The sequence below is a fragment of the Plectropomus leopardus genome, chromosome 13 (genome assembly GCF_026936395.1).
Source record: "Plectropomus leopardus strain MGB_pleo_1.0 chromosome 13, ASM2693639v1, whole genome shotgun sequence".
Taxonomy (NCBI): domain Eukaryota; kingdom Metazoa; phylum Chordata; class Actinopteri; order Perciformes; family Serranidae; genus Plectropomus; species Plectropomus leopardus.
In genome coordinates, this window is record NC_142188.1 from 9,404,662 (window position 1) to 9,416,343 (window position 11,682).

General features: G+C 41.6%; 1 protein-coding gene across 1 annotated transcript; it reads left to right on the forward strand.

The window, feature by feature from the left end:
* Positions 1-404: 404 nt before the first annotated feature.
* ppp4r3b (protein phosphatase 4, regulatory subunit 3B) lies at positions 405-11,130 on the forward strand. The gene is made up of 16 exons (XM_042501590.2): positions 405-867; positions 1,469-1,524; positions 2,009-2,107; positions 3,014-3,637; positions 4,453-4,530; positions 5,076-5,192; positions 5,331-5,447; positions 6,167-6,298; positions 6,503-6,605; positions 6,707-6,748; positions 6,921-7,079; positions 7,275-7,444; positions 7,543-7,682; positions 7,769-7,917; positions 8,009-8,148; positions 8,831-11,130. Exons 1-16 carry the CDS (start codon positions 726-728, stop codon positions 8,936-8,938), a joined length of 2,376 nt encoding a protein of 791 aa, XP_042357524.1. The 5' UTR covers positions 405-725; the 3' UTR covers positions 8,939-11,130.
* Positions 11,131-11,682: the final 552 nt, after the last annotated feature.

Here is an 11,682-nt window from a genome sequence, read left to right on the forward strand (position 1 = left end):
ACTGAGGCTGAAATCTAAAAGAGAAGATGAAAACAAACCCCTTTGCCAAAATGTATGCAATATGCATTAACACAGCCAAAATGATCCAAAAATGAAAGTTAAAAAAACAAAAAATGCACCATGAGGGTGAAAGCAAAGCATTTTTCTGGTTCAATTTTCGACCTCCAGAAAATCTGCAGTTTTATTCTTTCTTCGAATATGTTAATCGTTACATCTTATTTAGGTAATAAACCTGATTGTGATACATCTTTCTCCATAAAGTCATCTGCAGGTAATCGCAGCTGCTATCACCTGCCCTGCCTGTAGGTGGCGCTTTAACCCCGTGGCGCTGCGGTGCTGCCATTGGCTGAAGCCGCTCGGAGGAGGAGACCCCGCGGCAGTTTGCGCTTGATTGACGTCGAAGAAGAAAAAGAACACAAGATCGGATTACAAGATGGCGGTCTGTGGACGTTAGCAAGAAGGCCGTTGGAGTTGTTGTGTTCTCTGTGAATTTTACTGTTTGACAATAGGCCTCCTGCTGAGCTGTTTCACATCGCGAACGTAATATGTTGAGGAAATAGCGACTGGTACATTTCACTGCTGCTGTGAACTTTACTCAGACGTGCATGTTTTGTAACATGCGGGTGGGAACAAAGTTAACAGGTCGAGGGTAGGAAAACACCAGACGGGGTGAGGTGATAGCCTGTTAGCAGCCTGCTAGCCTGCTAGCTCCGACTCGGTTAACCATGTCGGACACTCGGCGGCGAGTGAAAGTATATACGCTAAACGAAGACCGGCAGTGGGATGATCGGGGTACCGGACACGTTTCGTCTACGTTTGTTGAACGGCTGGAGGGAATATCGTTATTAGTTCGGGCCGAATCGGACGGTAAGTTCCCAGTTAGCATAGCCGCATTGACGTTACGCTGGCTAACGTTAGCACGCTAACTTCTGGTTGTTCGGACAGAATTCTTCATATGGCTACTATGTATACTTTGCAAACTATGATTTTTTCTTTGGGAGTGTTTAAGTGTTTTGAACCATTTGTTTCAGACTACTTGGACGACCAATATTAGAGCTAACCCTACATAAAATACAACGATTTATTGAATTGCTGCTGTTAGCAAGATCGTTACTCAAGCGACGTGATCTCGGTAGCATGGGGGGGCCTTGAAAGTCTGAAATGTTCAAACTTATTTCTGCTCAGAATAGTAAACCAGTAATTTTTCTACACACAGATCATCCCCAAAAATAAATAACATGGGAATTGGTTAGCTACATAACATCCCCCTGTTGTTAGTTTTAACTTTGTAATATTGCAACATTGTTTTGTTCAGCGTTTCACATTGTCTGTTTAGCTCTAAATGCTCTCTAGCAGGCAGATTAATTGGCATTAACCTTCAAGATCAGGTTGCTAAGTTATGATGTAATTATTGTGAACATTTACACTATTTCGGAAATGAAAACTTACCAAAGTCTTTGTAATTTAGGATCTCTGCTGTTGGAGTCGAAGATAAGCCCAAATACTGCATATCAGAAACAACAGGTAAGAATTTGTATTCTGAGTCTGGATCAGCGATTACAGACATGTGAATGCTTACATTTACTGAATACAAATGTGAAAAGTTAGTCACTTTAATACTGGGACTTGTTGCTGGAAAATTACTGCTGCAATGCATTGCAGACAATGGCAATTCAGTATATGAAGTATGTGTAAACCTAGGAGTAAGCAAAAGGCAGGTCACACCAGCAAACTAGTTTTTCATCATATTAAAAGTCAGCACTATGAGAGGAAATTGTAACAAACTTTTCAGATGTTTTGAGATAATAGATCTGAGCCATATTATTCTCTTGCATATTGAAGACAAAGTAATCATCGTATTAAAGGCCGTCAAATGGCACGAAAGTGCTTGTCTGTGTTTTCCGAATATGTGAGCGCTGTGTTTTGAGTGTTTGCAAGCTAGTGTGTCCCGTGTACATGATAAGCATTTCTTTGTATACAACTTGATGTTTCTTTCTCCTCCTTGCAGGACACACTGATTGTCTGGTCGGAAGCAGATAATTATGACCTTGCCCTAAGTTTCCAGGAAAAGGCAGGCTGCGATGAGATCTGGGAGAAGATTTGCCAGGTAAAGTAAATCCTGTTTACCAAAAATGTGCATTATTTTATATTTGTTTCCTGGGGAGTACACAAACAGGAGTGGTGCTTGTTGTCAGTGCTGTTATTGTATGACACTACTACAAAGGGCTAGAGGCAGTATAATGGTATTTATCGTTTCATTCTTCACTTCATCTTAAGGGTTGCTAGATTATCGGCCTGGTCGATTATCAAAGCCATTATTTGGCATTTTGCTGATTATCTGTATTGGCGTTTCATTTGCATGATTACTGATAAAATTAAGTAATTAAATCTTGAGTGTATTGGGGCGCCCGTTAGCTCAGTTGGTGGAGTTGGCGCCCCATGTATAGAGGCTGCGTCCTCGCCGCAGCGGCTGCAGGTTTGAGTCTGGCAAGGGCCCGTGCTGCATGTCATCCCCTCTCTCTCCCTCTTCATACTACATCTGTCCTGTCAAATAAAGGCAATAAAAAGCCCCCAAAAATATCTTAAAAAGAAAGAAAAAACTAAATGTATTACACTTAACCAACACCAGGAAAGGCAGTCTGCATTACGTGCAAAGAAAGTGCCAGCACGAGAGGAACTTTTACTTTGTAAAACCTCAGGGAGCTACTTTGATTCATTCATTTTTTTATTTTAATTTTCAGAGTTTTATTTAAAAAAAAGTTACTGGCAGCTTGCTGTACTTGATTTTGAAAGTTTCAGTTTTTAATAAACATTCACTAAAGGTATTTAAAGTGTTGTGTTAGAGTTTGTTATATTCCAAATTTTGACAGAAGTATTTCCATTTTTATTGTAAAGTCATGTCAGTTTCAAATATGGTTATCTGTCTCATTAAGAACTAATAATCAGCATCACTATTGGTTAAACTAATATCTGTCAACCCCTTCTTCATATTTACCAACTATTAATTTCCCAGGTTCAAGGCAAGGACCCTGCCCTGGACATCACACAGGACCCCATCGATGAGTCGGAGGAGGAGCGCTTTGAGGAGATCCCTGAGACAAGCCACCTGGTGGAGCTCCCTCCTTGTGAACTAAGCCGACTGGAGGAGATCGCTGACTTGGTGACCTCTGTCCTGTCTTCGCCCATCCGGAGGGAAAAACTCGCTCTGGCCCTGATGAGCGAGGGCTACATCAAGAAACTCCTGGGTCTCTTCAGAGTATGTGAGGACCTGGACAACAGGGAAGGTCTGCATCACCTCTACGAGATCGTGCGGGGAGTCTTGTTCCTCAATAAAGCGGCCCTGTTTGAGGTGATGTTCTCTGATGACTGTATCATGGATGTGGTGGGCTGCCTTGAGTACGACCCGGCGCTGGTTCAGCCTAAGCGGCACAGGGAATTCTTGACCAAGACAGCAAAGTTTAAGGAGGTGATCCCTATCACGGACTCTGAGCTGCGGCAGAAGATCCACCAGACCTACCGGGTGCAGTACATCCAGGACATCATCCTGCCCACGCCGTCTGTTTTTGAGGAGAACTTCCTGTCCACACTAACCTCCTTCATCTTTTTCAACAAGGTGGAGATTGTCAGTATGTTGCAGGTAAGAATCCAATCCAGGTAACTTGTATCATAATTTGATGCACAGTTTATCAACAAGCCATTCTTTGTTTTTTCTTCTGTATCAAGTATGTTTTAGAGTTAGAGTTGAATATATTTGTGTGTGTGCAATATTTTCCTAAATCTAAAATCAGTTGCTACTGGCTTACATTTGTTCAACAGGTGTTTGAGAATCTGCCCTTCCTGTGGTTCCAGACAATAACACACCTAATACTTGATTATAGATTAAAAACTGAATTTTCAGCGACTGAAATGAAGACAGATTGTTATAATCTCTGTGTAAACGGTATCAAACAATGCATGTGGCCACTCAGGAGATTTTTCAATTCATGGTAGTTTCTCACCACAAGTGCAAGATGCTGCACATCAGATGCACATAAAGTTTTGTAATGTGATGATTGAACCAGTAGAAATGTAAAATAATGAAAACATTTTTAAAAAGGTCATTTGGCAACAGAGTTCAGGTCCATTACATTGCTTCTACATAAATTTCAACGTGGAGCTTATGTGAGACACGTTTTCATTTAAAAAATAATTGGTTCCATAGAATCATTTTCATGGTCCAAATTATACCATACAGTCCATCCATTTCATATTTAAATATTAGGCATCCCACTGATTATATTTATAGGCTAATAAGTGGCTGTCTAAAGAATCAGGTTCTTTCCGTGTTTTTATGAATAGCTATTTTTTATTTCTCTTTCTGCAAAATGAGAGTACAGTGTTTTGTAATCATCTTTATTGTTGTATTATTATAGCCTTTAATATCTTGATTTCTGTTTTTTATCTGTGCAACAGGAAGATGAAAAGTTCCTAACAGAGGTCTTTGCACAGCTCACAGATGAAGCCACAGAGGACAGTAAAAGGAGAGAGCTTGTAAGTCAAACGGTTGTCAAATCTCAAAGCCAGATGTCGTGATGATATTTTTTGTGTTAAAATGTAGAAACCTAAAAGTTAGACAGAAATTTGAAGTTGGCTTTTGTTATTGTTAGAAGGAAGTGTGCTCAGTATTACCGTTCTCGTTATATGGATTCATTTTGCTGTCTTTAATGCCATTTATTTCCTAAGGCTAAATTAATATTAACTTCATGTTTTTTCATGATGATTTTGTTTTGAATTACCTCTTTGTCTGTTGGCTCATAATACAACAACTTTTACAACATAATTTATTTAAAAGTGTAGGCTCTCACCGAGAGTGAAATAGGAATTAATTATTATATTTGTCCATGCAGTTGTCATTTATTAAACTTCACATCCTGGAATGGAGAAAATGATTGTGTTTGAAATAAATTCTTCCACTGCTGTACAATATCACAAATGAAATAGTGCTTGAAGCTAGAATTTCCATCGGACCTTTTAAGGTTTGCTACTATCTGTCATTTGCTGATCAACCATAACGTGTGTTTTTCCTCTTTCCCCAGGTGAACTTTGTCAAGGAATTCTGTGCTTTTTCACAAACGTTGCAGCCACAAAACAGGGACGCTTTCTTCAAAACTCTGGCAAATCTAGGCATTTTACCTGCTCTTGAAATAGTCATGGTAAGTTGTGGGCAGTGCATAAAAGTAAATATCTAAATTGCTGTGGTTTAACAGACTCCATATTTGTCATTTGCCTATGAACGATCAACTGGGGAAGCATTTCATTAGTTCTTCAATTCTTGTTTTTCTCCTGTTAAGGGAATGGATGACCTGCAGGTGAGGGCAGCAGCTACAGACATCTTCTCTTACCTGGTGGAATTCAGCCCCTCCATGGTCCGGGAGTTTGTCATGCAGGAGCCACAGCAGACAGACGACGTAAGCATCTAAACATCACCGTCAACAAGCATGCTCACGATGTTTAGATGCCTGAGGGGTGGTTTGGTTCAGTCCAAACTCGCCTTTATAAAATTCTGCATTATTTTAAAAAGTTATCTGACGCACAGCAATAATGTGAAAAAAGGGGTAGAATATTTAAAATGTGTTTTGCCCTAAAGTTGCTTGATATTCATATGCAGTGTTGAATACTGAGTGATGTACAAACATACCTTTGCAGTAATGCCCTAATACATGTTTGAATTACTGTGCTGCTTCAATTTTTTTTTACAATTTGTGTAAACAAAAAACGGCACATGGCAAAAAGCTTTCCACATGTGAATGTAAAGCCTTACAGGCTCTGGAAACAGTGCTTTTTCTAAGTAGTAACTGAGGTGAACTCTAAATATCAAATAGGCCTTTTAATCCTGTATGATTGTGGACACTTTGCTTTACTCTGGTCTACAAGATACACTGGAGCAAAATAAAATTTGTACAGACAAGAGGCCTACGACTGGCAAAGACAGGAACAATACATTGGCTGCAGTTGATCTACTTGATATTGATAAGAGGAGCCTGAATTCACTGTCTTTCTTTGAAATAAATTTCCTTCCAGTAGGTCAGGTTTGTTGCAGTGTGTCAGGACAAGTTTCTGTTGAATTTCTCTTCAGACCAACACGGCATCATTTTGATTGTATCTCCTGCTGTGTTTTGTTCAACAGGATGTTCTGCTGATAAATGTTGTGATCAAGCAGATGATATGTGACTCCGACCCTGAGTTAGGAGGAGCCGTCCAGCTGATGGGTCTGCTCAGGACGCTCATCGACCCTGAGAACATGCTGGCTTCCACCAATGTAAGCAGAACCAACACACACAAAATTTAATGGAGACCAGTTCTAAAACTACACATTGATGTCCAGAGTTATATTATCGCTCTGTAAATCTTCATGCCCCCAGATGTACTGCCGGCAGCTGGCAAATTGCAAACCCCGATCTGCATTATGCAACACTAAAACATAAAACGGCGCATGTCACAGCTTCATGTCATTTCCTTTTAGAAAACGGAGAAGACAGAATTTCTGAGTTTCTTCTACAAATACTGCATGCATGTTCTGACTGCTCCTCTGCTGGCCAACACTGCACATGACAAAAACTCAAAAGGTGAGCTGAGGACAGATGCCTCGCATCAACTGAACTGGAGTGTTTCAGATTGCAAGAAAAGCACAGAATGTAACTGATTATTGTGTGTCACAACCTTACAGATCTGCAGGAGGGATCAACTAAGATCAACCCGGTCTGTCCAGGTAAGCATTATGCAACTTAATATCAAGCATGAGCCACCCAGTGGTCAAAAACCTGTTAATTTCAGTTCCAACACTTACTGGAAGTGATTATTCTTTTAGCATAGTTATTGTAACATTACATTTTAATTTGTCCCGATGTGACGTAGCTTTGTGTTTTTTTTGTTTTGCGTAGATAACTTTCAGACTGCTCAGCTGCTGGCGCTGATCCTGGAGCTTCTGACCTTCTGTGTGGAGCACCACACCTACCACATCAAGACCTACATCATGAACAAAGACCTGCTCAGGAGAGTGCTGGTGCTCATGAACTCAAAACACACCTTCCTTGCTCTTTGTAAGTCCCCACATGCACAAACAGTTCATGTACACACGTCTCTGGTGTTCGTTCTTTCCTTCTGTAAAATTTCTGTTAGTGGTAATCCTACATTTGAAAAGATCCTTTAACAAGTTAACTGTCAGGAGTTTTTAACAATACCAGAGCTTTGGCCTAATTTTGACAATGTCAGTTTTTGTTTTTTTTTAAATCCAGGTGCCCTGCGTTTCATGCGCAGGATCATTGGTCTCAAGGATGAGTATTACAATCGCTACATCATCAAAGGGAACCTGTTTGAGCCTGTCATTAACGCCCTGCTGGACAACGGCACCCGATACAACCTCCTCAACTCAGCCATCATAGAGCTCTTTGAGTTCATTAAAGTGGTGCGTAGACACAAAACATACATTAATAGAAAAGTGTGTATTGTATATCGTGTGTGGATTTTTTGAGATTTTCCATCATTCATGTCCTCTCTCTCCAGGAGGATGTCAAGTCTCTCATAGCTCACATTGTGGATAACTTCTACAAAGCACTTGAATCCATTGAGTACGTCCAGACTTTCAAGGGCCTAAAAGGCCGTTATGAGCAGGAAAAAGACAGGCAGAGTCAGAGACTCAACAGGTCAGTAGACTGATCGGACACATGGGTCATACTGGTGCCGTGATTTTTATTTTAAAGATACTTAATTAAGTACCTTTTCCCTGTAGATATCGCAGAGATGCACGGTCAATGGACGAGGACGAGGAGTTGTGGTTCAATGACGACGACGATGACGATGATGGAGAGGCTGTGGAGAAGAGCCGAATGGAGGATGACTTCTCTGACAGCTACGGCAAGTACATGGAAGCCAAAAAAGGTAAGATGCTCTATTATTGCAGGATGCTTCGTTTTCTCTCCAGGTTACAACAGCCCTTTAAGTTTGATATTTACGGTCTCTGTTACTGCAGGAGCTGCCAACGGAGCAAATGGTGCCAACAATAACGGGAAAGCTGCTGTAATCCCACCTGCCTCACCAGCCGTCACTCCAAACAACAGTTCAACTTCTTCTGTCAAAACAGTTGCTCTTCCTGCGACACCAGTGGTGAAGGTAATGACCAGTTTGCTTCCTCCTTGTGTAGAAATGGGATTAGAACGTCAGTGATTGAATTTTTCCTTTCTTTTGCTTAATATTACCCCGTTCCTACCAAAATTAGCGTGTGCACACAGTTTTTTCAAACACGGGTAAACCCGCTTAAATATAGCATTTCCACTGCCAGTGAACGCATCACTGGAGCACACGAGTCTTTTGTGAGCTTTTGTGTGTGTGAATGTGTTGGCTGTTATGTTTGTGTGTCCGTGGGATGTCACGGACAGGCAGGACAGGTCAACAGGAGACAGCAGCAGGAACAGAGGTCTTATAAAACTTTTCAGTGGTTCTCTCTTTTTATATATCTCTTAGTTATTCAGTCTCTCTTCGAACTTGGTGCAGATGTGCATGGATCGATGTTTTAGCTGCTTATGAGGAGACGGACAGTAATTAGTGACAGCGCATCATTGCATCTCGCTGGTTAAGGAGCTGAAATTAGCGTGTTCACCCAGGTGTTATATTCCCATCGATGGTGATCAGAGCCTGAGGCGATAAAAACCCGTGTCTAATGCAGAGCTGATCGTAAACATTCTCATTGCATTAAAAAGCCTGACGTCAGCGGGTGTTAGCGGGTTTTTTGTGCAGTGGGAACGAGGCTTATGTGGGCCTTTTTTGTTAATCCCTCTGTTCCTGTTTCTCTCAGACTGCTCTGGTTGGTTTGGTGGACTACCCTGACGATGAGGATGACGAGGAAGAAGACGAGGAGGAAGAGCAGTCTCCAACAAGGAAGCGTCCCCGTCTCAGCTCTTAAGGCTAACTGTCCTCTGTTTGGTCGTAGTGGACGGACACCGAGTCCCTCCCATCCTCCCTCCTCTGGTCGTCTCATTGGTCCTTGGCCTGCCTGTGCCACCTGCCCGTCTCACTGAGGAGACGGGCAAAGACGAGCTCCCACCTCACCCAGTCCCTCCTGATCTCTGCTCCTCTTTTGTCCCTCAGTGGAAGGAGATGGAGAGCTTGTCTTTTGGAAAAAAAAGACAAATCAGTCTGTTGATTTTACCTCTTACTTTCACCAACAGCCTCCCCCTGGAGATCCCAAAATCTCCTTTTCCTCCTCCCCAGGAGAAACTCATCATCCCTCCTCTCTGTCGTCACACTCTTCCTGCTCTGACCTCCTCCTGAACAACTTTCTCCTCCTCATCCACCATCCTACGTAACAACCAGAGACGCTGCGGTGGATGTAACAGTGCCAAGGCGGTTCCTAACTCTGCTCTGTTGCTATAGCAACAGTAGCAAGGAAACTGCGGTACTCGAGCAACCCCACAGGAACCCTCACACGTCCTCATTTGAACTCTCCCTTCCATCCGTCTCGAACCCGAACCGATGAGCTCCAGAGACAGAGGAAGCCAGAACACAACCAGCCAGCGTACGAACTGTTCAGCAGGCCAGTCAGGCTAGCAGGACTAGCCGTCATAGTTATAGAAAGCTTGACTGGCTGAAGCAGCGTGTGCCGCCGTGCCACAGAACTGTTCACTTTTGTCGGAGATTGAGGGATCTAGGCAACACGGAAGAATTATGACAAAACGTTGAGAGACGAGGGAGGTCACAAATGATGAAAACTCAACAGTACTGAGGCTTAGATTCAGAGGAGCAGGACTCAAACCTTCAGAAGCCATGGCGTCAGTTTGGCCAAGGCACACACAAAACACACACATACACACGACGTCTCAGACACACACACACACACACACACACACGACGTCTCACACACAGGACTGCGTTTGCCAGAGATCCTGTATTTCATGACTTTGTTAAAAAGTACTGTACAGATGTTTTATTTTCTTTTTAATCATTTTTTTCCTTGATCTGATTTTCAAAGGGGGGAGAGAGATACCTACCTGCCTGTGTATTTTTGTTGTCGTTGCACAAAAGGTGGGGTCACTGTTCACCCTTTCAGTCCAGTTCATTTGATTCAATGTAAAATGCAGAGAAGTTGCAAATGCTGGTTTTAATAATAACGTATTAAAACTGCAGTAAAGTCATTTTTGCAGCCACATTTTTGAGGATGTCTGGAGTTTTGTATTTTAGCAGATTGAAGAATTTAGTGGCCTCATTGCGGTGCACACATAGCCCAGTTTTTTTGTTCTAACTGGGTGATAAACCTGAGCTGTTGGTGTGCTTAGAGTAGACGTAGCGCACACTAAGTCCTGGCACCCTCCTCTCAGACAGATCTCAGGAGTTCAGCATCGGAAACAAAAAGCTGCCCACTTTGTCTGTGCACTGTAACACTGCTAGCTGGTGAAACATCTCGCATTTCCACTGAAGGAAGAATTCCAGTGAGCTGTAAGGAGCTTTTAGGTGCCAGAGGCTCTTGTCCCAGTTTGAAGGTCCAGAATGTTCAAAACCAATTCAGAAGTATTCAGCTCTGTTCAAAAGTTCAATTTCAATTTTTCTTTGGCCTGTTCATAAAAACAACTCTGCAGATCAAAAAATAAGTTTAGTACATTTTTTCAAGATTTCAATTCAAGCTGTTTTTATTGCCATAAAGATAATTTAACCCCAGAGTTGATGCAGTGCAGTTTGAGAATCAAACCGTGTTGTTTAAGTGGATTTTTTCTGACACACCACACTGGTTTGACTGTCAGAAAAGGCCATTTTATTGTTGGGTTGAAACATTTCTTGTGTTGCATCTTCTCGTCACAAGCACACTGAGAGGCAGATGAAGAGAATCAAAAATTTGCTAAAAACGTCAATGACACAGACGTCTGTCAAACCACGAGCAGCACAAGTAAAGTTAATATTGCCAATGTGCTTTTCGTAGTTGAGCAGTACGTGAGCAGCGAATTGTCTTTCCTCCTGTCTGTTAGCGTCACCCAACAATATGACTGTTTTTGCTCCCCCCCTTGATGAATTTGTACCAAGTGCATTTACTACCACTATCCATTCTTAACATTTGTATGAATTTATTTGATAAGTTTTGAAATTAAATGTGACCCTGACATTGAACTTGTGAATCTAGCTTTGTTTTAATAATTACAGATTTGGCAATTGGATTTACAAAAACTCTAATTGACTGAATTGAGTTGTTCCTTTGAGTCCACATGGTTGTATTTAAAATCTCCCAAACTGAACTCACAGGGTGTTCGATATCAGTGGAATAATTAATAATTAACAATTTGTGCGAATTTTACAGCAAGGAATGGTAAACCCGTCAGCGTAAAAACAGCCCACAAACGTAATACAAATCTGCAGCTTTTAATGTAATAATCCCACAAACGTAATAAATTTCCCACAAGCGTAATAGCAGTTGCCGACTATAAACTAAATACATTTGCAGGGATTTGTTACATTTGTGGGAAGAAAAATGGAAAACCTCAACTTTCAAAATTGTAATAATTTCCGAAAAAATTTAATATGAAAAATGATCTTTGTGGTGATTGTTGTTTGTTTACTTATACACCTGCCAGTGGGTTCGAGTCAGCTCGTGGCAGAGCATGTCAGAGCAGCACTCTGAGTATGTTATGAATAATTTACAGAAACATTGCGCGAATTATAAGC